The following is a 25459-nucleotide window of genomic DNA, read 5'->3' as shown; positions in this document are numbered from 1 at the left end:
GATAGTCTCTCTTTGGTTAAAGCAGTAAGACTTTCATATTTTCTGATTGTAAAGCATTTTTTTTAATCAATGACATTAATGAAAAAACATTAACATTATCACTGTTGCCACCAATATTTTGTACTCTAAAAATTCTCACTCACCTAGGTGGCAAAAACGGCCGTATAATCCTGGAGCGCACAGGCAGGCTCCGTAAAGACGGTGGCAGCGTCCACTGTTGGGACAGTTGCACCTTCTTCTGCAGTGCCTCCCAAAAAAACCCTTTGGGCAACCTGTGAGCAAGAATAATGCCAAATAAATTGGTCCTTGCTTGTCAAAAAAGGAAATCCACTGTAATAAGGCCAAGAGCTACAAATTAAAGCTACATAACAAATACATTTTCAGTTTAAGTTTTTCTCTTTCTTTCCAACATAAATCTTTTTAATGACTCTGACAATTTGGGGGGATAAAAGTGCTCTTACAGATGTCTAATCACAAAGTCAAATTCATGTGGAGGGGGTCACGAGCAAACTAGACCCAGGTGGTTGCGTGTGTCTGTAGGAATGTGTGTATGCAAACCATCCTCGCAGAACGAGCCTTGCACCCCAGGGGGGCACAAACACTTCCCAGTCACAGGGTCACAGGAGCCTCCATTCTGACAGCGGCACAGACTGTTACAGGCCTGCCCATAGCTCCCCTGTGGACAAGCTAAAGAGAAAGGACGTGGAGATGCAGATTTATTGGCTCAAACTGTGGAAAAAAAAAACAAACATAAATGTGAAAATAAGTGGCAAAAGCTAGGGTTTTGCTCTAGTGTTAGAAAGTCAGTAAACGCTTTCACCTTCCTTCCTCTCTTTCCTCATGGTGTGGGCCTGCCTGAATTTCCTAATCTCAGTGGCATTGTTAGCAGTTCTGAGAAGAAACAGCTGGCTGTTTAAGATGTGCTCAAGTGTTCTAATCCATCAAATTAATTGCTGCTTAAATTCAGTATCGCAGATTCTCTGCAACAGTTTTATGTCGCTCCACGGGAGGATAAAAACGTTTAAAATAATGTGGCACATTTTAACATCAGAACAGACACAGGAAATACTTTAGAATTAATTAATATATAAATGAAGGGGCAAGACATATTTGGAGAAATTCATGCAACCAAATTGAACCAAAAGGTAGTGAACAGGTCAGTAGGCAAGGGTGTAATTTTGTAATGGTGTGCATTCTTGGCCACGTCCCCCTGGTTTTAATCTCAAGGAACTTCCTGAATAAAGGTTAAATAAAATAAATACTTAAGACATGCTGTTTAAATACCACAAATACTTGTATTACTTCAATAACAATATCAAAATATTGCTATTAAATACTGTCATGCTGCTTCTGAGAGATCATTCAAATATAATTCAAATAGTTTAAGATATAGGGTAAAAGAGTGTAAAATCAGTTAATTATATTTCTCTATATATGCACACAACTCCATGCAATAAAAATGTTATGCTACATTTTTTAGAGGCCACAGATGGTCCATATTTTTTTTCCTTATTGACCTCTATGTTCTTGCCTACTGCAACATTCCCCATATCTTTGCTTCAGGCACCAATATTCCTCATCTACGCCACCTGAAAATGCTGCCCAGTCCCATCACCTTCAGGGTGTACATCTGAACACTGCCACCTCGGAAGCTCGTTTCTAAAGGTGACAGATTGCTTCTAACGGACTTATCACACGTGGCTCTCCTCCTGTGATTACTAGCCTGACTTGGGTTCAGACCAAAAGACAGCCATTAATCACAGAGCTGGATGGGAACAATGAAGCTTTGCTTTGTAACCCGGTAGTGGACATCCTTGGCCTCAGGCTGTGCTCTTCCAGATTGATTCCCCTGGCCCTCTTGTGTTCTGGAGCCCATAAACAACACAGCCTCCCACACAGAGGAGCCGTCAGGTTTTGATGCATGATGCTGGATCGATACTCAGGGGGAGCTATGCCATCTTTCTTAAACTAGACCATATTGCTAAAGGTAGTTCAAATAGACCTGGGAGAAGATGCGCCTTGTGGGACAAACCAGGCTGCATCCATGTGTGCCTATGCACTGTACTGTTCACTGTACAACTGAATCAGCCGTCTGATCTTGACATGACTCATTCACTTTGGTCTTCCTTCCAGTATTAAGGTCAAAAGGTCAAAAAAGAAGAAATTTAGACCTGTCTAAAAATTAGATGCGAGGACCATTAACATGTGCCACTTAAAAACATAGTAAATATGAAGCCTTTTTCCTCTCTAAGGCTCACTAGTCAAAACTTTGTCATAACATATTGTTTGCATAGGAAATACTCCTATGAAACCACCAACTGCTTTCATTTTTTTTTGTACATAACAAGCCAATGAGCTATAGCCTATTATTTATGAGCTTTAAAAATGCTGCCATATAGATTTTATTCCTTTTTTATTTGCTAAGCTAAGCTAACTTGCTGTAGCATACTGATGAGAGGTGGCACATGATTTAACCCACAGCAACAGTGTCACGAATTTGTGTTATGAAGGAAAGGCGTAACTGCAGAACACTCTAATGAGCCTCACTCTCGTTGCAGATGACCCCCGTCCAGCCGGGCGAGCATTCGCATCGGTCTCTGTTTTCAGTGCATGCTCCATGCGCACAGTCTTCACAGCTTACACTGCAGTCCTCCCCAAATGAGCCATCTAGACACACTAGAAAGAAAATAGCAAACTTTTCTTTTTTATAAGTTCTTGAAGCTCGTCAACATTTAATAGGAAAACAGTAAAATAACTTCAGAATCATCATTCATGCTGTTATTATTTTTTTTTATTTTTTTACTGTACCTATGTGACTCTCCAGTCTAAACTCTCCCCTGCGCTCTCTCAGGATTTCTAATTCTTTTTCGCTGTCACCGTGGTGACTACCATCATCGCCGTCGTCGTGGCTGCCGTAACGGGAGTGCAAGGCTGCCGTGTACTGCAGGAGCCGAGGAGCCTTGCGGAACAGCAGGTCTGGCAATCTGTCCGCCTCGAGCGGCTCCTCCTCATCTTCCTCTTCTTCCTCCTCCAGTTCTCTGCTATAAAGAGCTAAAGACACCGAGCGCAAGGTCGGTGTCATGGTGAAGAAATGCAGTTACGTTCTTTGGAAAGTTGAAAATGTTACTCACAGACACAAGAGTGCTGGTCCTCATCCAATCGGAAGCCCTGTCGACAAAAGCACTCGTACGTTCCCAGGGTGTTGCTGCAGTAATGTTCACAGCCCGAGGTCTCTGCCAGGCACTCGTCAATGTCTAATGGAAGAAAATGCAAACAAAGCGCAGGCAGATGAAAGAATAATGACAGTGCAACTCAAGTGTGGCATTGCAAGTAGATATGGATTTTTTTGATGTTGTTGTTTTGCCTCAGTGTTTGATTTAACATCTTCTACCCATCTAAACGTTGCACTTGATTGTACAAAGTTTATTCGTTCTTGAGTAAAACGTTCTCTTTTTTCCCCGTTTTCTAGTAGGAATTGGCCTTGAAAGGATTAATTTCTCAGCACTCAGTTAGTAAATGCGCTTTGGGAATTTGTGTCATACACGGCTTTGCCACAACACAGAAAACCCTCCTAATAAGTACCAGACTAGATGATCTGCTAAGAGTCCACTCTTACCGTCGCAGCTGCAGCCGTCTGGGTTTAGTCTGTAGCCAGCCCAGCAGCTGCACTCATAGCCGCCTGGATAATTTCTACAGAAGTGGCTGCAGCAAGACTCCTCACTCGCACACTCATTATTATCTGAGGAAAGCACAACGTTTTAAAGAGTTGGGATCAACAGATTGTCTGAAGGACTGAAGCACAAAGTCAAAAAAAATTAAAATGAAAGAAGTGGGTGAAAAAAGAAAGAAAGACAGAATACTGTCTTTAAACTATTTAGAGCACTGTAGATATAGAAGGTCTTACCTACACAGGTCTTCCTGTCTTGGTCCAGCTGGTAGCCTTGGGTGCAGGAGCAAAGGGGGCCGTTGGTCGTGTGCTCACAATGATGAGAGCAACCGCCGTTGTTCTTCTCACAGCTGTTCACTATCTCCATCTCAATGCCTGAAGATGAAAAGACCAAACCACAGCAACAGTACACAACAAGAGATGCAGAATAAGGACAATGATGGGGGCATTTCTGGCTAATAGAGACTCTGTAAATCTTATTTCTTTTGGTATTTTACATGTTTTACCTAAATACCTTTTTATGATGATGATATTATGATGGAAAATTCAAGTTCTGCAATTCAAGTTAAAGCAAAGTTCACAAGTAATATAGTATTTGTGTCAAAGTTCTGCCTTTTGCTGAAATTAAGCAAGTAATAATAATTCAAGAATTACAGTTTGTGAAAGGCAGGGTGAATTTCTTACTTACGGTAGCACTGTGTAGCATCAGCACCAAGTTCAAAACCGGGATGACACACACAGCTAAAGGAACCCAACATGTTGACACAACCGTGGGAGCACTTGGCGTGGCCAGAGCTGCACTCATCAATGTCTATAAGAGTCAGATATTAATACACACAAATGCTCATGTTTAGATACCGACAAATGTAGACAACCACACAAAAGCGTGTAAGAAGAAATGAGCATAAAAAGTCAAGAAGTCATTGATTCTAGCAAAGATTTATCTGCTTTACAGTGTTGCAAAACTCTAGAATATAACTCAGGGTCATATTGAGAAACAGTTGAGGTCAAGAGGATTTTAGTGTTTGTGGAAGTGTGTTCTTGTACTTAAACTATTCACCAGAATTATGTAACCTGACATTCTTGGCCAAGTAGCAGCTAACTCTTTGTACTAGAAGGGTATCATACTGCGACGAATCCAAACACATGTACAGTCATGTGAAAAACTAAATACATTTCTCAATAGCTTGTTAAACCACCTTTAGCAGCAATAACTTTAAGTAATCATTTTCTGTATGACTTTATCAGCCTCTCACATCATTGTGGAGGAATTTTGGCCCACTCTTCTTTTTATTATGTTGCTTCAGTTAACTGAGGTAAGTAGGCATTCATTTATTTACAGCTCTTTAATCAGGTTGAAGTCTGGGCTTTGACTGGGTCACTGCAACACCTTGATTCTTTTCGTTTGGGATCATTATCCTGTTTCATGACCCAGTTTCAGCCAAGCTTCAGCTCGTGGACAGATGGCCTCACATTTGAACCTAGAATACTTTGTTATACAGAAGAGCTAAAAGCAAGCCCAAATCATCACCCTTCCACCACTGTGCTTGATAGTTGGTATGTGGTGTTTGTGCTGATATGCTGTGTTTGCGTTTCTCCAAATGTGGTGCTGTGCATTATGACCAAACATCTTCAGTTTGGTCTCATCTGTCCAAAGGACATTGTTCCAGAAATCTTGCAAAAAGCTTTCTAGTGGCAACACTTCCAAACAAGCCAAACGCAGTCAGTGAGCTTTAACAACTGAGGACTGTAGAGTCTGAAATGTAGCTCTTGGGGTTTTTTTGCATTTTCTCTGAGCACTGCACAATCTCACCTTGGGGTGACTTTGCTGGAACGATGACAACACTGTGTTAACACACACCTGAAAGCTCCAGACCTGCAAGCTGCCAAAACTTCAGCTTTTATAGAGGTGCTAACACTTTGCAGATGTCCAAATAATTAAGTACTTTTGATTAGCAACGTCTAGGTGCTACTTACCCTCTTAATTCCTATGGAAACAGGAAGAGTGTCGTTCGTTTCTCACTGGACTGCACAGAACACTTTTTTTTTTCACACGACTATACATTGATAAAAACATCTCATGCACCATGACAGAAATCTTGTCTGAGTCTTAGCTCTGTGTGTGAGAGGGATTCCTCACCTTCACAGTTCTTGTCGTCTCCAGCCGGTGTAAAACCAGGTCGGCAGCTGCAGCGAACTCGGCCTTCTTCTGAAGTACACAGCTGGCTGCAGCCTCCATTCCTCTCCTCACAGGGGTCCCTCACTAACACAGAGAAAAGGATACACATGCACATATTGAAAGAATGAAGCCAGGTCAGGCCAGTTCATAAGGACAGTTTTTATTCTTGACATCTAAATTTGAATCATGCACATTCATCTATTAATGGTTTACCATATTCTGGTTATGATATATCAAGAGCCCTGATAAAAATCAATCAACCCATTAGAAAATCCATGAAGACTAATCAGATTTTGAGCTCTGTAATGCACAATGACCTTTTTTTTTCCCCCCTCCATAAGTCTGCCACTTTAACAGATTTCCCTATACCAAAAGGTAGGCTGACTTACATTTACAGTGTTTGCCATCTCTCTGCAGCTGGTAGTTCTTCCGACACTCACATTTGTAGTGATTGTTCCCCATGTCCACACACTTGTGCTCACATCCACCATTCAAGACAGAGCAGGAATTCACAGCTTAAATGCAAAAAAAAAAAAAAAGCAAACGAGTGCTCAGTTAAATAAAAAATAAATAAATCAGCTCAGGTGCTCACCTGCAGATTTAATGGGCAAGAAAGTTGTACTAGGTTTGCAGTAACTCAGAAAGGATGACAAATATAATTGAATTTTCTGGCAATCCAAAATGCCTTTCACAGCTCAAATTGCACAGCCATATAATTGTGGAAAACACTCGGGTAAATGCAGGAAACTGGACTGTTGGTCCAATAAGAACCCCTGGTTTACTTTCTAATGAGCTTTCCATCCTATCATTCCAGTGACTTAATGACGTGCCAAATATGAATATTAGCCGTGTGCCTTATGGGTGCTCTAACACAGACATGATGACACAGGCTGTAAAACTGAAAGAACGGCAGGCTTTTAATGCTGATGACTTCAACAGACACAATTAACCATCTCTCTGCATCCATACCTATCCTTTACCACGAAGCTGCAGCTGGAAACTGAGAGCATTAAAGAACATAAATAGGAGTACAGATTTTCACCAAGTAACAAATTGTTTCATTACCTTACAAATTTTATGGAGCTAAAAGGGTAAAAGTACTTTACCACCTTGCATTTCCCCCTTTTAAATTGTGTCTGAACTTCTCACAAGGATTATTCAATGAAGCTCTGAGCTTCTATTCTTTTATTCTGTTTTTTCAGTGTGTCTGTTTGTTACATTTGTACAAAACCCAAAGTGAAAAAAAAAAAGACTTCTGGCATTAACTGTGCAGAAGAAAGTCCAGTGACTGCGACCAAGCAAGACTGCTTTTCATTGGACTGAACGCTTACTGGCCACTTCATTTGGTAGACTTTGCCAGTATTGGCTTCAGAACTGCCTTAATTATTTGTGGCACAGATTCAACAAGGTGCTGGAAACATTCCCCAAAGATTTTGGTCCATATTGGCATGATAGCATCACACAGTTGCTGCAGATCCATGATGCAAATCTACCTCTGTGAGATATGGTGAATGTGGAGTATCATGTTTGAGAAACCACTTTGATATGATTTGCGCTTTGTGCCAAGAATCTATCCCCAAGACCATTCACCCCGAGAACTGTTGCACAGGATAGTTTCTCTTCGTCAGACAACTCTCTGCAAACCCCAGAGGTGGAAACACTCAGACCATCTGGCACCAACAGTCAGGCCACATTCAAAGTCGCTTAACTCACCTTGATCATGTCTTCACGCTTAGATGCATTGAGCTGCTGATTGACTGATTAGATGTTTGTGTTAACAAGCAGTTGAGCAGGTGTTCCTAATGCAGTGGCCGATGAGTGTACATTTCAATCAAATGGATGTATAATGCTATGCCTCCTGTTTGCAGTCTTTATTCTAAGTTATGTAGCTGCTTGCTTAAGTTTCATATAATAAATTTAGATGGTGAGACTGACATTAATATTCCTTTCTAACACTTGGCCAGAAAGCTCATAAGCAAATCTCAGAATGTCAAGCTATTCTTCAAAGGGGCAATAAATTCAAAAACTGTTTAAAAACGGTACTTTATCTGTGTGTTATTACACAGAGAGAATGCAAAAATCCTGAATTATTAATGTGGAAAGAATACCGTGTGGGGAGGAGCGGAGAGAAAAATCGTTTCCTCGAGTGCAATAAATTCTTTTGTTTTGTACTTACAAATGCAGGTCCGACCATCAGAGTGCATACGGAAGCCTTCGCTGCACTCACAGTGATAAGAGCCTGGAGTGTTGACACACGTCTGCTGGCATCCTCCATTGAGCTCCTCACACTCATTTACATCTGAACACACAGATATGCAATACATACGTATATACTGATTACAAAAACTCCTTAACAGAACTGAATATTTCTACAAGGCAGCTCAAAACCACTTCAGGAGTCATTAAAGGACAGCCAGCCTCTGGCTGTCTCAAATATCAAATTTACAAGCATGACAGTGATGAATATGGCACAACTAGAAGCCCACATAAACAGTTTCTCTGCTTTTTGATTAAAGCAATGAGAGACTGGTGAGAGAAAAATACTTGACTTGATGGAGGATTAAAATAAGCATTTTAGAAACAAGGAATTTATTACATCCTTAATTAAAAAAAAAAACTCCCGCCCAGCTTTGAGGTGGTCTATTTAAACATTCTATTTGATGCAGGCCAAATAACAGAAAACGAACAGCGCAGTCTTGCAGCAGTGTAGAATAAAGAGTTGTAATTATGTCTTTTTAACCAAAGCTCCAGTTTCTCCTGTTTTAAATGTTGACTGCTATGTGTAAGGTTCAGCTTATCCCCCTTTAACTCTTCCAGTTTTAATAGTGAAGAACACTAAAAGCTTGCTGCACATTATGTATATAGTTTCTCCTGTCCATTTGTGAACAAAACAATGAATCACTGAATCTCAGCCACACTGAGCTCTGACGCTCTATGAAAGAAATTTACATCTACAGTGTCTTTGAGGTGAATGATGAGTAGTTTATCATGCTGTTTGCACAGTATGCATTTAATCACTGCTTCCTACAGTTCTTCATGTGTGTCAGACTGATGTTTATGTTCCACACAGAGATTCAACTCACATACATTTGGACAACGCATCAAACATCCTCCAAACCTCTTCCCGCTTGTCATCTCTGACTTTTCGGATCACTCTAATGAAGGCTATGTCTACGTGTGCAGTGAGGGGGCAAATAAAGTTTCATTTTCTCTTTTCTTTTTTTCCCAGGAACATGTGGCTCAGTTTGTTTGAGCAAGCATTATACTACCGTCATTTTGGTTTTGGTGAGGTCAGAGAATTTCCCAAGTAGTGCAAATATACTAAATGGTTTTCAGATAGCTTATATGTGTGTTTATTTGTGTTTGTGTGTGTTTTCTCTCTCTACAGTTTCACTTCTCGCGCAGACCCGTGTGGGCAGTCTTCTCCGTAGCGATCGCAAAACTATCTTAACTTTAAAAAATTCCTAATGGGTTGCCCCATTTTTTAAACGCATAGATGAGTGCTAAAAGAAATATTTAGCACTCAACCCACTTATAACAAGGCTCTTTTGTACAACAACAGCTGTTGCAGAGGATGATAACATGCAGAACAACTGCAGAGAAAGAAGTTTGTCAAGGTTGCTTATCGACTTCCTTGGCTGAAAGGATTTCAACATGAGACACACAATTGGAGCGTCTCACCCGTGGGTGAGGAGGTGATATCACGTGACAGTAGAACTGCTGATCTGGCGCCTACAATTAGGCAAAACAGCAGCCCTACTAAGTAAGTTGTCTCACTAATCTCTTCAGGATGTTAAAATGACTTCAGTTCTGAACAGATTCTAAGAAGAGGAATGTCATTTTCTTTTCACACAAAAGCCCCTAAAATAAGAGCTTAACAGCTGCTAAAGCTGCTCACACTTGACTTCTCCAGTTCTCCAGTAACCTCTCACGCACAAAAATGTTACAGTGACAATATGCTGTCTTAAAGGTCAAAGATCAGGGACACTTGTTCACACCTGTAGCTTTTAGGAACAAATGGGCCGACCGCTACCTCGGCGCATTTCTTCCAGATGAGACAGATGAACTGAGAAGGCTCTCTGACATGGTTATAAGATCTCAGCACCACCTGTGAGGCTGATGTAGCTCTTTACAGCCTAAAGTCTAGACAGATGCGTGGGTCTACAAAAACCAGATCATTTTAGTGTGACAGAATCAATAAAGGGCCGCTGAATTCATTCACATGGATGAGTGTGACCAAATGAAATGCACACAGTAATTTATAGATGGCACCAATGTTTTGATCCAAAAAATTGAATGTGCCATCTATAAATATTTTATACATTTAACATTTTTCTCTCGGAATTCATAAAGCCTGAAAGATATACGATGAATGGTAAAAAAAAAGGCCTGAATTAAATGTACAGTGACCATTCTGCAGAACTGAGAGCCACAGGGCCAGGTGAATGATAGTACGTATGTATCTATCTATACAGTAATGAACTCTGAGAGTGTACTATATCAAAAGGAGCAAGTGCAGTAAAACTTTTAATCAAGATAATAAGCAGAAATTAAACAATTCCACCAAATATATAAATAGATAATATAGAGAGAAAGTTGCATCAAAAGAACTGAGTGGCAGGGATATTAACTGCCCGTCGTATCCTTCCTACTCTTTTTACTAAGTCCACATGAACTGGCATAGAATTTTCATGACTGCTTCTTGATTGTGACTCCATCTCGCTGGGAAAAATCTGACCACGGGCAGTCAAAGTAAGCACGTGTAAAATGCCTTTATTTTAGACCCCATAACTAATTACTCTAACTAATTAGGTGCATTTATGATTTCAAAATAAAGGTATGTAGGTTTATGTCTGTTTGTGCTGAAAACCTAATAATGACTTCATAATTAATTAACTATCATGCAATTATATTATATTATATTATATTATATTATATTATATTATATTATATTATATTATATTATATTATATTATATTATATTATATTATATTATATTATATTATATTATATTATATTATATTATATTATATTATATTATATTGAAGTTAGCCCCAGTTGGCCTGTCTGTGTTTGTGTATACCAGTTATTTCTAGATGTCCATCTTACCCTGACAGGCCTTGCCATCTGGCCCCAACCTACTGCCTTCAGGACATTTGCAGTAGTAGCTGCCAATGGTGTTGCAACAGTACCCCTCACAGCCGCCTTCATCCACTTCACATTCGTTAACATCTGAAAGAAAAGGGTTAAAGGCCAGGTTCACTAACTCAATGCACAGTCAACAAAACAGTGCAGATTAATTAACTGGGAGGAGAAAAAGATTTTTGGCCCCACTGCCCCATCAATTTTGCAGGGTTCTTCTTTGTTTGTTTCTTTGCTTCTTTCCTTTCTGAGCTGAAAGTAAATCACCTCTCCTGAGTTTATTATCTCTCATCACTGCACTGATCCTGACCAGCTGACTCGCAAGATGATCTCTTTGACAGAGACACTTTGCTGTTACTGAATCCCCCAAAACAACAACTACCGTTACTTAGTCAGTGAGCCAGAATTTAAGGACCAGTAGAGTCATAAAGCAAAATGAAAGAACAGGAGAATATAAAACATGCATCTTGCACCAAAGATGTACAAAGTCAGCTACTTCCACTCATTGAAGGCTTTCCCTGATTTTATTTGAGTTTTTAATTTGCTTTGGATTGTTTTTTGTTTGTTTGTTTATTTCTTGCATTTGTTACTTTTGTTTTATACTGATTTTTTGTGATCACCCTCAGCTGTGAGCAGAAATTTTGTCTATAAAAATTATGAACAGAATCAGTGAAAAGGACAGACCTTCAGCACCACCAAGAATGAGTTTGACTTATTGTCAACAATGCGGACCAAGCTATCACAACCTGTACACAGGGGCCGGATAGCCCACAACAACATGCCCAATACCCCATCTTCCCAAAGCACTCCCCCGAGGATACCCCAAGGGATGCAAACTCCCAGACTCCACTTCCTCTACAGAAGGCATGTCAGACATACCTTCAAATATCCCTGAAAGGATGAAGAGCTGGTTCAGTGTTCCACAACCAGTATGAAAACTGCAATGATCCTCTGGAATCTGAGGTTCAACTAACAGACAGATTCTCCAGCCTCCTGGCATAGAGCTTCCCAGGGGAGGCTGAGGAACATGATCCCCCTCCAGAACCCGTTCTTGAAGAGGGGAACCACCACCCCAGTTTGCCAATCCAGAGGCACTGTCCCCAACCTCCACACAACATCGCAGGAGTGTGTCAGCCAAGACAGCCCCACAGCATCCACAGCCATGAGAAACTCAGGATGAATCACCCCAGTGGCCCTGGCAGTGGCACCAAGGAGTTGTTTAGTGACCTCACCCCCCAGTGATGGGCATGTCACCCCTTTCATCCCCAGACTCTGCTTCCTCTACAGAAGTCCTGACAGTGAATTTGAGGAGATTCTCAAAGTGTTCCTTCCACCAGCCGACTATGAGTTCATAAGCATAAAAACTCTTTCTTTTTTTTTTGTTTTTTTTCCCTTCACCTCTGTAATGTGACATAACAGTATGTTGTACAATTCTATGTTCTTTTGTTTGTCAGTGAAAACACAAAACTAATAAAAAAAAAAAAAACTCCTTCATATTCTTACCATGTTTTTAACCTTTTTTTCTATCCTAACTTCTTACTTGGAATTCCCAACCTTCTAGTCGGATAGGACTGATAAGATATTTTTCTAACCACTCCACACCACTACCAAAAGTTTGTCAGATGAGGTCTGAAAGACTTTTGACAAAGTGACAAAGTGACAAATGTTTCTAGACACAATATTGCATTTACAATCCAAAAATTGTTGTATAAAATTGATCCTGATCTATGAACGAACTGGTTAAAAATGCTGCTTTTTGCCCCATAGTTCGAGTTCATGATACACTGTTACAAGATTAGCTTAGAAAAGTGATATGCTGTTAGAGATATGAATTGCAGACATCTCCTGTCAGAGAATGTGGAAAGAAAATGTTATTTAGTATCTTGTCCCCATCTGTTAAAAAGATTAAACACAGCCTCTTGCTGAGTTTGTTTATTTTGAACAACAGGAAATTTTAAAAGCCCAACATGGAGTTACAATTTGGAAAAAAATAAAAAGGAAACAGCATGCCTTAAAAAAAAAAAAAAAAGTCATTTGGCAGCTTGCTTCTGTAGATTGAAGGAACATGAGAATGGTTCCTGCATGTTATTGTGATGTATCACAATAACATGCAGGAACATAAGGCACATAAATGCATTTTCAATAAGCTGAGAAACAAAGCCTCTGCTTTAAAAAAAAAAAACATGGCCTTCGATTTTAACATACTCAGCAGAACTCTCATGTTGATCCTGCAGGGGGAAGACACCGGTGGAGCAACAGTCTTAGCCAGAGTTTTAAAAAAACAACAACAACAAAAAACAACAGGGTATGAAAAACTGTTTATGTTGTTCAAGTAAAATACTTGATAATATATCTGTCTCCCCACATCTGCATTCTCAAAAAAAGAAAAGTAAGTGCAAGTTGTGTATGTGCAAGCTACTGCCTGATAACAGCACAAAGCCAGAGCAATCAGTTTAGGCAAAATTGTCTCCAGCTGAGCATGCAAGATGCATTATCAATAGCCTATTCAAAACCCTTCATGCAATGTGATGCAAAGAGCTGTAGTTTGGATGAGTGGTGCTGAATTATTACAACCATGTGTTTTCCCTGTGGAGAGAAAGAGATACTATATGGCTACATATTTTACAGTAGGTGAAATCAGAGATAAATATGCTCATAAATTGAATGTTTCTATTGTACATTAGTTATTACAGGGTGAAAACTGAGCTTGAAAATCTGCAGAGTTCTGCAGGACCTCAGAAACAAAGGATGGGTCGCCATATTTCTTTTTCAGGCCACACCCACACTTGGTTTCCAAGGGCATGCAGGGATTCCTGAGTTATCTAGAGAGACAGACATTCTTAACCACATCTCCAATTCAGATTTAGTTTCAGGAAAATCTACAGAAGATGATGGTCAGTGTTGATTATTACAGCTTAGCCCTCTTTCTGTTTCAGCTCTTTGTAAATCACTTTAGTTGTTTTATTGATATAATTAAGTGTGTAATTAATTAACGTGTAAAGCACATTGTTTTCCTCAGAAAAATACAAATAAATGGCAGAGGAAGGCTGCAGCTTCACCTCATCATTGTCTTGCCTTTACAAGCCTTTACTTACATGGAAGTCCAACATTTGTCCCATCCACTCTAAGAAAATTTGTGTCCAACCCGGAAAACATGCACATGCCTATAGCTGTGCACAGAGACACAACCCTGTGCTACACGTTTCATCAACTCACAAGGAAGTGACATAGACTTTTAACCTTAGAGCCCTGACCCCCCCCCCCCCCCCCCTCCACACACACATCCCTGCTTTGATCCTGCAGCCTCCTGGAGCCTTAATGAGCTCTCCGTATTAGCTCAGGGTCATTTGTCATCACAATCAAGAGGATGAGCAGGGAGAGACTATGTTTGCAGAAACGTTCACTTAGTGCCATTCTGGGAATATTAACATCCAGCTTTTCCAGGATAGAAAGCCGTGACACTTACAAAGAAGCATGTTAGTGATACAAACCATGTCATTATGCCACCATAGTCATCATAAGAAGGTACTTTTAACTGCTCCCTTATTTCCTAAGGGTTCACCACAGCAGCTGGAGCTGCATGTTTAATTTGGCAGACTTTATCCTCGAAGCGCTTCCTGAAATAACCCTCTTGTTTATCCAGCACTACACGTACAGTAGCCTGTGCCCCCCCGAGGCTGGGTTTCCGTCTCCTCCTGAAAGTGAACAAGGAAGCTTTCCTGTGCAAGGCAAATGTGTAAAGCACTACAATATGACCATATGCAAACTGTCATCAAATTAACACAATTTTGGAGATCAGCACACACTTAGCAAGGACAGTCTGCCAATACCAATGCCCAATGAAGTGACAAACTATTACTGTATCTGGGTATTAGTTATATGACCCTGCAACAGAGTGTATTATCTGGGCATTTTCACTGCAACTGAGAGATGAGCATGCTAATCATAATCCAAACAAATAATAATATAATAACTTTAGCAAAGCTACCACATTTATACTAAAGAACAGCTCCACTCACTCGTGACACATGCTCTAGCCTGCAAATGTGCTCCTCTGTGCACCCTGTGGCACAGTAACCTTCAGCGTTTGTGAGCCAAAGTAGTGCATTCTTAAATGAATTTATTGAAGGATACCAGGAATCGATTTTAAACATAGTCATAAATAAAAAAATTTTTTAAAAAGCCAATGTATGACCCCCAACTGGTTGCAGCAGGTGGCTATTCTCTGTGAGCCTTCTGCCAGAGCTTTCTTCTTCATGAAATGTATCTATTCTTTTATCTTGAAAAAGCCCAGAACAAGATGGAAACTGCTGGTCTTTGGTTCATTTATGAATGTAAGTGATTTGTGTTTTCCATCAGTTAGGCCGAACACAGAAGGCAGCTGTTTGAATGCTTTTGCGTTCTCCATAGACAACAATCAACCACCAAGTCCTGATTCCTGCATATCTCATCAAGTGTTATTGACATTACTATCCTCTGCATAGTTACAGTACCTCCGCTTTCCAATTTCTCCAAGGACCAGCATTTTTCCTTCCTTTGAAAAAACTACCTTTAGTACATGGACATTACATAAATCAACAAATCTTCAATCATGTGCCCATTTCCCTCATGGTAAAACATTTAAAGATACAAATCTAGATCAATAACTGAATCAGCAGGCTTCAGCTGCATGATTTGTCTCTCCCAGCACTGTTCAGTGAATGCAGCAGAACTTCAGTTGTCATAAGTGAAATTCAAGCCTGAATAGGTTCACTTATTTTTCCTTAATGGATGGAATTTGGGTCCAGGGCAAGATTGATGCTTACTTCCCATCTGTTCGAAGTTTATTTCTGTTATAACAAATTAACAATGAAAACATTTTAACATTACCCATTACTTAAAATTAAAAAAAAAATTGTTTAAATTGTGAGACCTGCTCTAAAAATACACCATCAACTTTTGGAAAGATTCATGACACAAGACACGGGCTTTGACTGCAGAAGCTCCTCATAAATGCTTTTTGCCAGTGAGCTGTAATATTTCAAAGGTCAGATGTTCCAAGTGATGACTTGGTAGCTTCACTTCTCCCAGTACATCTCATTTCCTTCACTCCATTAATCATTCGTTTTATTAATTATTTAAATATTGCACTTTTTTTTTTTTTTGCATTTATTATTCTACTACCTAAGCTGAAAATGTGTTTTAGTCATAATATAGAAATGTCCCACTGAGCAATTCTGGGAAAAACACAAGCTCTTGTGAACCAGACCAAAGGTCAAAGGTTATTTGAGGACAGCTGATGAGCTTTAAAGAACCTGTCACAGAGAGGGAAGTAAGCTTCAACGATCTGCTCAGTAACAACTAAAGATGAGACAAAAGGGGGATTGTTTTCAAGCTATGGCAAGCTTGAGGAGGGGATACAATCAATCATGGCTCAAGAACATTTAGGAAGAATGCCAACTGTCTTCAAGTCCTCTCTGAATCATACAATAACAGAGAGAAGAAAGGGTGAGCTTGTCATTGGTGATGGAAAGCCACAATTTTGGACAGTTGGGTATGTTATATGACTCACTGATATGTGAACAAGTATTTTGAAAAGCTTCTTTTCTCCTCTTTCTTAATTTTGAAGAACCTATAAGCCTGCACATTTTGAACCATGTGGTGACCTCACTTGAGCAGCTGATGTTTCCCATTTGTCTCTTCAACACAAAGCTCATGCTTTATTGTAAGGGTGGATCAGATTTGACAGTCATACAGGGACACAGGTTCTTCACTCGGTGTGCATGTTTTTTTTTCTCATCTTTCGTTTCTTAATAGCAATAATAAAACCCTATTTTTTTCCTCACAGTGCAGGACAAAGGGCTTGAATTATATTCTTTTTTACCCCATATTTTCTCACAACATTTGTTTTATTCTACCATCTCTGTAATTAACAAATATATTCAAATATACATTTACACAGATGAAATGGGCAAGCATAAGGATTTTGACAAGGGTCAACGTGACTATCCAGAGTTGGGACCAGGAAGCAAAGCTGCAGTCTTACATGCCTCTCTGCAGCTTCTCTCCTCTTGTCATCACCCCAAAACCCCATTCTCATAGAGACTGTATCTGCTCCCAGACCAACCAAAAACAAACCAAAAATCAGTAAAAAAAAAAAAAAAAAAAAAAGCATAAAAATTCACACACAAAAAAAAAATTCACAAAAAAAGAACAATATAGTATCCTCAACTGCACCAAAAAATAAAACAGTTAAACGTGGATTATTATCCAATGGCTCTATCTTGTCTGTTAGTAAATTATTTAATAATTGATTAACATATTGATTTATTCTGCCTTACAGAAACCTGGTTACAACAGGATGAATATGTTAGTTTAAATGAATCAACACCCCCAATTCATATCAACTGCTGGAGCACTGGTCGAGGAGGAGGAGTTGCAGCAAGACCCAGACGGAATTATATTTATTATAGTGGGAAATGTTAACATCCCTGTAGATGCTGAAAATGAACAACACTGCATTTCATCTATTATTAGACTCAATTGGCTTCTCTCAAAATACAAATGAGCCCACCCACTACTATAATCACTCTAGATCTTGTTCTGACATACAGTATAGTAACTGAACATTTAACAGTATTGCCTGAAAACCCTCTTTTGTTGGATCATTTCTTAATAATATTTAAATTGCCAGTAATGGCATGGGAAATAATTACAGTAGAAGTGTTTCTGAAAGTGCTGTAACTAAGTTTAAGGATATAATTCCTCCACTATTAACTTAATTGTTTCCATTCGCCAACAGTGCAAAGCAGTTACCTAAACTCTACTCCCACAGAGGTTGATTATCTTGTCAGTAGTTCTACATCCTTATTGCGTACGACTATGGATACTGTGGTTCCTCTAAAAAAGAAAGCCTCAAATCAGAACCATATACCACAGAATGTCTTCAGAGGTCTGGTGGAGTCCATGCCTCGACGGTTCAGGGCTGTTTGGCAGTAAAATGGGGACCAACACAATATTAGACAGGTGGTCATAATATTATGCTTGATTGGTGTATATACAAAATATTCCAAATAAAACATAACTAATTAATTAGGATATAAAATTTTGAACTGGAAGCCCTGTCCTATAGTCTTATTTCAGCTTTTTGCTCTGCAATTTCATGAAAACCTTCTTCAACATCTGTGAAAACTATCTTGTTTGGTTTCTCACAAATGCCTTCCACAGAAAGGATGAAACATGGCTGTAGATTTATACCTAATGCACTGCAGGTGCAAGGCTGTTTGACATCTCAACACCGCCGTTTCAAACAGGGAATAAACATGATAGTTTTAAGGAGGATTGTTCAGTTTTAAGCACTGAAAGTTCTTACTACTTTCATGCATGTTTCTAAAATTAACATTAAAACAGCATCCGAGTCTGAGTCTGTCTACCTTCTGAGGAATATTACAGTATGTACTAAATTACAAAGCCTCCATATATTCTCCTAATTTTTACCATTTACCACTTGTCCTAATGCTTACAGTAGATAAGATCAGCTTAAAAATGCATGAACTCAAGTTCTAAAGAAATGAATGACTCGCAGTGGCTTTATCTCTATGATATTCCTCTACAAGACAACAAAAGGTAAAGACAGAATATTCAAAAAAGAACAAAAAAAATGTCTTTCTGAGAAACGTTCATACTGAAAAACAATCAGAACTTCATTCCCTTGCTTTATAGCCAAACAGCTGCATATCAGATATTTCTCCAGGTTTAGATTAGTGAAGGCCAAAAGAAGTTTATATTCCTTTCTGCTAACTGGTTTTAAGCAGTTTTCAGTAAACTCCCCACTTGCCCACTTGAAAAATCTCAAAAAAGGGGGCCTCTTTCTTAGGCTTATTTTTCTAAACTCAGCACTAACACTATAGGCCTCAGCCAAACCAAGTTCATGGAAGAATAACTCCACTGCTACTGTAGGAATTCCACAGTGAGCCTTAAGTGCACATGGCTAATCTCACAGACCATTAGCTGCAGCTCGTTCAGCATTAACCTGATAAAAATGATGGCTAAATGCATTTGAAGAGATGTGGGGGTGTTTGTTTAGCACGTGAATACTTTCCTGTCACATGCCAGCAATTGATCTAATGTTCTTCCCTCCTCTGATAGCTATGCTGACACCCTGCTCCCTGTGTCCTGCTGATAGACGAGCCATCTTCTGATCTGTGTTTTGGAATATATGATTCTCCTATCCATACAGAGAACTATAGACTTCAGGAATGAAAACAGAATGAAAAGGTACACTGGCCATAATGGAAGCAATTCTACAGGATAAACTGTGTTTATCCTGTAGAATCACAAATGTCTATGATACAGTTTCTTTGTATGAATCGCAGAAACTTCTGGCATCCAGTCACTATCAGATTTCAGTGTCCAACTTTAACTTCCTTTTAGTGATTGAAAGTCCAACCCATGTAGCTCACAGTGAATATGGGAAAAACAAGATATTATTATACTTTTATGACAGCAGCTTTGTTTGGAATAAAAGGCCTCTGAATTTATCAGCAAGGACAGGTGTTAACTTCAAACTATTCATTTTGTAAGTAGGTTTCTACATTCAGTTTAATGAGGAGTCTTTCTTATGATTTAATTAAGTAGAGATAGAGTGTATTACTGGAAGGTCTGCTGCATTCAGCCAGAAGCATCTGCGGCTTTTAACTCAGTTTTCAAAAGCTGATCGATACCATGTGTCCTCTAATTCCCTTAATTATAAATGAAATTTTAAAAGTATATATTTGCGTGTGTTTAAACCGTGTCTAGGGAGAATGGTACTGGTTGCTCAGTCATTAAGCACATATTACACCAGAGCTGTAGTTTTCAGTGAACCTTCTCACTAACCACGATCAATAAAAACACCAAAGCTAGCCAAACCAGCAACCAACCTGTCAGAGGTAATTTAGAAGTTTGCACTGCAGTTCTTTCAGAAACAAATGTCATGGCTCCCGCACCTCACAGACTTCAGCACTGTAGTTGCCAGGACCTAACATGTTGCTAAAGAAACCTCTGAGACAAGACCAAAATAAGCAACGCACCCTGCCATCATTACAACCGCACAGTTCTGATTATTTCAATTCATCTCTGTCTGCTGGAGATCTGTGAGCTGGGACTTTAAAGCGGCGTCATGTATCCAAGATTAAAATGTGTTAAGACCATATTCGCTGACAGTGACTTTGCCTGAAAAGACAACAGCCCCAAAATGAGTTGTTTTTACCTACAGCCAAAGAACTAGGGAAAGGATAAGTACAACAATGCTTAAAACTGACCTGGAGCTCTGCTAGGGAGCTAAGTGTATGGAAAGACTTGGAGAAGCTAAACTCCCCACATGGTATGTTAGTTAACTTAAGAGGATTCCTTCCAAACCTGTAAAAGACATCACTGTTTTGTGAGAACAACCACAGGAGCTACTAAGACCTTTTACACCTCAGTTCTGGGCCTTCCACTTACATTTTTATCAAATTAAATCTGGGACTAGTTTTATTTATTTTTCCTCAGACATGTTTTTATTGTAACCACATATTGATATTTTGGCTTGACTACAACTTTGAGCTTAATTACTTCCAGAAAACTGAACAAGACTATGGTTTCTTTCTATTTTGAAGGACGGATTGCTTCACTGACACTCGTGTTAAGGTTCAGAGCGGTAACAGACATACCAGCAAAAATTCATCCTGAACAGACTTTTCCTCCTGTGCAAAAGTCATATCCAGGAATGCGCGATATTACTGCCAAAGACATGTGAGAGCAGTGGAAGACAGGGGATTAAACACTGGCAGAGGCTCTATAAAGGACATACTCCATACCAAGTGAACACATTACCAGATCATTTTTCCTGTGTTTTCCAAGAAGAAAATATATTTGAGCTATGGATGACATTTAACAATTTACAGTATATTCTTTGAACCAGTTCTAAATGGCTTATTCAGGAAACATTAATTTTCATGCATGAAAAATGGAAACAATAAAGCATACAGTAAAAGAATTTGCATCAACACCTCCACAGAGTCCTCCAAGAGTAAAACATGTAATGAGTCTAGCATATGAATGAATGAATGAATGAATAAGAAGCACTCTGAGAGCACAAAAATCCGCCAAAGCAGTTCACTCTCTGTGCAGTATTTACTTTTAAGGGAATAGTATTGTATTTTGTATATATTCATTTTGTTTTCTTTGTTATTTTTAAACATACTTTAAGAAGTTTGTGGTGCAGTAAAAATCAGACAAGAGCAGCATGGCAGATGTTTGCTTTGATTACACAAACATTATGTATGAGTAGTTAATAGATAATAGGTACTGATTTGTAAATAACTGGACATGAATAACTTGAGCTAATATAATATTACACTACAGTATTTCTAACTGACTAGGTAGCTCATTCACTTTTTCCTAACAATACTTTATTAAAAAAAAACAAAAAAAAAACCAAAACAATATTTTATTTAAAGATATAACATATTTTGGGGTCAACTTGACAGAAAGACAGATGTTAAATATAAAAGTGAGGTCAGAGGTCAAATGTGACCTGATATTTGGAGGCAAACTATAATGTGATATTTAGAATCCCCATATGCCAGTATCATTTCATAAATGTTGCCAATACAAACAAAGGCTTGAAATAGCTTTAAATAGCTCTATATAGCATTATTATCACTTTGACCTTCTGATCAATCTATTGGCCTTGAAGGAGAGGTCAGAGGTCAAATATAACATATTTTAGATCTTTATATGGTACTTTTTATATGTTGACAATACACACCACACTTGTAAGAATCATAGTTTCTAAGTTATAAGGCTTTTTGTCCATTTGTGACCATTAAATCGTTAAGCTGACCTTGAAGACCTTGATGGATCTAAGCCAAGTTTTTTTTTTTTAAATATATTGGTAACGTGACGCCACTCTGACAGTAGGAAGGTCTAAAGCTTCTTAATAGTGTCTAAAATCTTTATGTTTCCACAGTATCAGTACTGAATTTTGACTCTTATACACAACTGTATTCCTTGATTTTTTTTTTCCTGTTTGCTGCAAACAATTTAATTTTTTTTATTGTTTTATAAGAAATAATATATGATCTTAAAACAGAGCACTTATTTATACTTGCTGACCTTATATCAAATTTGCACATGAATTATATTTTTGTATTACAGAGTACAGATTCTGTAAGTCTGTTAACTTACAGAATCTGTACTTTCGCTGGCTTTCTTTCCCGGCTTCAAATAGAAACAGTTTCTTTTTTCCAGTCTTACTGAACAAAGTGCTTAAAGCACACACTTTCAGTACACACTCTACAGTGCTTTTCCTCTCTCTCTCACACACACACAGACACTGCTGTGTTGCTTTCCGCCTGTGTTGTGTGGTTTATCTCTTCATATTTTTCCCATAGTGTAGTAATAATTGTGATTGGTCAGATGCTGCCAGTGCCACCCCTTTCAGGTGAGCAACCCTGCAACTTAGCAAGTTGATAACTGCATTGTCATATTGTCTTGGTAAGGATCCATAAATAATTACAGCTAACAAATGTTAGGGAAGTCTATTTATGTTTTGTGTGCCTCACAGACAGACAGGCAGGCAGACAGGTAGATCTATGATTAACAACAAGAACTTTTAGGTATGATAACCACCATAATCTAACATCACCGAAATCCAAACACACACAAACATCACCCTAACATGTACAAAAATAACTCCTGATTCTCCAGGAGACACTTCACTATTGAAATGCTGTATAACAAATAGGACTACACAAAAGCAGCCAACAAAATCCAAGGCACGCAAGAAACATCCAAACAAAGCTGCATCCATTTATGCCAAACATTTCTAACAGTTTATAATCTATTTTTCATAGTGAAATGCATATAATAAACAGAGTCTCTACTTCCAGTACCAAAAATAAATACACAACAGAAGAAACCTGGTGGTGATTGAGTCACCATCTCCCACTGTTTTATTTACTGCAGTCATCCTAACAACTCTGCAGAAAATGCCGCTCACTCTATAGCTATAGCTGTTTTCTGCTTATTGTAGCTCAACCATAAACTTTAATTCAATCAGGGAGGATCTACTGTAATCCAATATTTTATCCAACAGAATCACACCAACACCAACGATTGCTGATGTGTTCCTGCAACTCCATCTCCATCCAGCTCTATGTACAACCTAATTCACACCTTTGTTGACATATGTACACAAGTGTTCAAACACTGACAGAGATAAAGACTGGTGTGTTAAAGTTAACAGGAAAGAAAACCAATCCTGTCCAGACATGAGCTCAGTGACTGGGGTGAGAAGTGATCCCACGGCAGACAGCTCAAGGTCTCAGGGATCAAACATTCAAGTTCATGTGAACAAAGAAGATTCCATGAGAGAAGATGTGATTTACACTGCAACTGCAATAACTACACTGCCTTCTACAGATTTACCCAGCTTTAGAGTCTGGAAATAAAGCTGTCCACTCCACTTCTGTTGCTATATATACTTAATTTCTTCATTGACATACTGTCTGGTGACTTTATTTATGTTGGCCGAATCTTTGTTTTCCCATACATTCCCATCAACATTTGTTTGAATGTTGCTGCTTATAACTTAAATCATCAAATTTTTTTGCAAGAAAGTCTTCATTTCTACTGATGTTGATACCTGTCTCCTTAAAAACATCCACTACAACTAGACCCACTCTTAGGCACTCCTCAGAACTGCTGCTCCAAAAGTGCACTGAAAACAGCCAGGCTTCTTTAGTGAGGACCAGATGGTTTCTGTCCTCATGCAGTTATGTGCCCATGGTCTCTTAATTTTATACAGACTCATGCACCAACTTAACCAAAGCAAAGCCTGATCCAAAGCTTAACAGAGTGAGACAGAGTGGCACTCACAAGCACGGATAAATACAACTATTATAGAGGAGGCTCCAGAGTCTCAGCACATGCTTTAGGCACCATGCCGGCTGTTTATTACCTCCCAATGTCAACGCCACAGCCTTGGTGTCAGTGGCTGACATGGATTTCCATGGATGATGCCTACTGTCTCACATCAGAAATGAGAAGCAGGTGGTCAGTTGGCCCGCACAACACACAGTGGGTTCTACCACCACAACTTGGCCAGAGCACCAAAGAAAGTAACAGTTCAAGAAAATCTATCAATGATGAGTGCTGAAAAGTGGTGAGAGGGAGCAGTACCGGGGGTGGGGGTGTTCTGCTTATCTCAGTGTGCATTCTTCCTCTTCTGAAGTTTAAATCTCCATCCATCCATTCACTTCCGCTTATCCTGTTCAGGGTCGTGAGGGGGGGGGGGGGGGGGGGGTGGGGGGCTGGAGCCTATCCCAGCTGACACAGGCCGAGAGGCAGGCCAACACAGAGAGACAGACAACCATCCACACTCACATTCACACCTATGGGCAATTTAGAGTGGCCAATTAACCTAACCCTAGTAAGTGCATGTCTTTGGACTGTGGGAGGAAACCAGGAGTGGGAGTGGGAGTACCCGGAGAAAACCCACACAGACACAGGGAGAACATGCAAACTCCACACAGAGAGAGAGGGGCCCAGGTCAAGGTGGAATCAAACCCCGGCCTTCCAGATGGTATTCTAACTGTGAGGCTGCCCAAATTTAAATCTGCTATGCTAAAACAGGCTGACATCCTTACAATGCATTTTTTTTTATATCTGAAGAAGCAGTGCCAGTATCAACAGTAACAGGAAGTTATTTGCAATCCGAGGAACCCAAGTTTACGATATAAAAAAAACTTCATTGTCATTTAATAACGTGTTCATTCTACCATTAAAAGAAAAAAAAAATCTTCTTTGACGCTCCAGAAAATATAAACAAAATACAGTTTTTTAGCTTGAAATAGCATAATTCTTCTATTTATTTGCCTGGGAGTGTAATATTCACTCACATTCACTATTTCTTTTATGATATAGTTATGTACCAACTCCTCTAATTAGTCTCTAATTTTTAAATTTTTTTTTTTGAATGGGCTGTGTGATACTGAGCATGCAGTAATTTTACTGAAATTTTACTTTTATGTCTAAAAAAACAAAAACAGCTGCCTGCTGTGAGGCTGGAAAAAGATTGATGAAAGCAGTTATGTAAGTGTGCCAAAGCAGTAAAGTTCCCAAAAGGTGGATTGTGTAGCTGTCGTGCAGCAACCATACACAGTGTTGCACGTCTGACATTTGCCCAATGGCACGTGAAGCCCTGATTTAACCAACAAGCACTACTGACTTTAAAAAAAGTAACACAACAATAATTCCAAGTGAAAAGAAAGCAAAGAAGCCGAACCAATTCTCTTGAGGAAAATTTGAAAAAAAAAGACTTATTTATGTGATAAAACAGCTGTTCCGATGCAGTGCCTCAGCCTCCAGTGCAGGTGCAGAACATAATATAGATACTGAAAGACTGGTTAATGTACAAGCTGACAAACACTAGACAACCGACGTGCAGTGGGATTAAAAGCACATGG

The 25459-nt window shown here is 39.2% G+C and overlaps 1 protein-coding gene across 1 annotated transcript in view; it reads right to left on the bottom strand.

Annotated features, from left to right (window-relative positions):
- Positions 1-25459, bottom strand: part of egfem1 (EGF-like and EMI domain containing 1) — a 53136-nt gene that overhangs the window by 23460 nt on the left and 4217 nt on the right. The window contains exons 5-16 of the mRNA XM_030744090.1: positions 10956-11078; positions 8023-8145; positions 6236-6361; positions 5808-5930; positions 4356-4478; positions 3905-4042; positions 3617-3739; positions 3132-3254; positions 2809-3051; positions 2548-2676; positions 559-687; positions 144-272 (exon numbers count right to left, since the gene is read on the bottom strand). Coding sequence (XP_030599950.1) covers positions 144-272; positions 559-687; positions 2548-2676; positions 2809-3051; positions 3132-3254; positions 3617-3739; positions 3905-4042; positions 4356-4478; positions 5808-5930; positions 6236-6361; positions 8023-8145; positions 10956-11078 — 1632 coding nt within the window. The remainder of the gene's footprint in view (positions 1-143; positions 273-558; positions 688-2547; positions 2677-2808; positions 3052-3131; positions 3255-3616; positions 3740-3904; positions 4043-4355; positions 4479-5807; positions 5931-6235; positions 6362-8022; positions 8146-10955; positions 11079-25459) is intronic.

The sequence above is a fragment of the Archocentrus centrarchus genome, chromosome 13 (genome assembly GCF_007364275.1).
Source record: "Archocentrus centrarchus isolate MPI-CPG fArcCen1 chromosome 13, fArcCen1, whole genome shotgun sequence".
In the NCBI taxonomy this organism is placed as follows: Eukaryota; Metazoa; Chordata; class Actinopteri; order Cichliformes; family Cichlidae; genus Archocentrus; species Archocentrus centrarchus.
The sequence above is the reverse complement of the archived record's forward strand: the minus strand, read 5'-3'. Positions and strand labels throughout refer to the sequence as shown.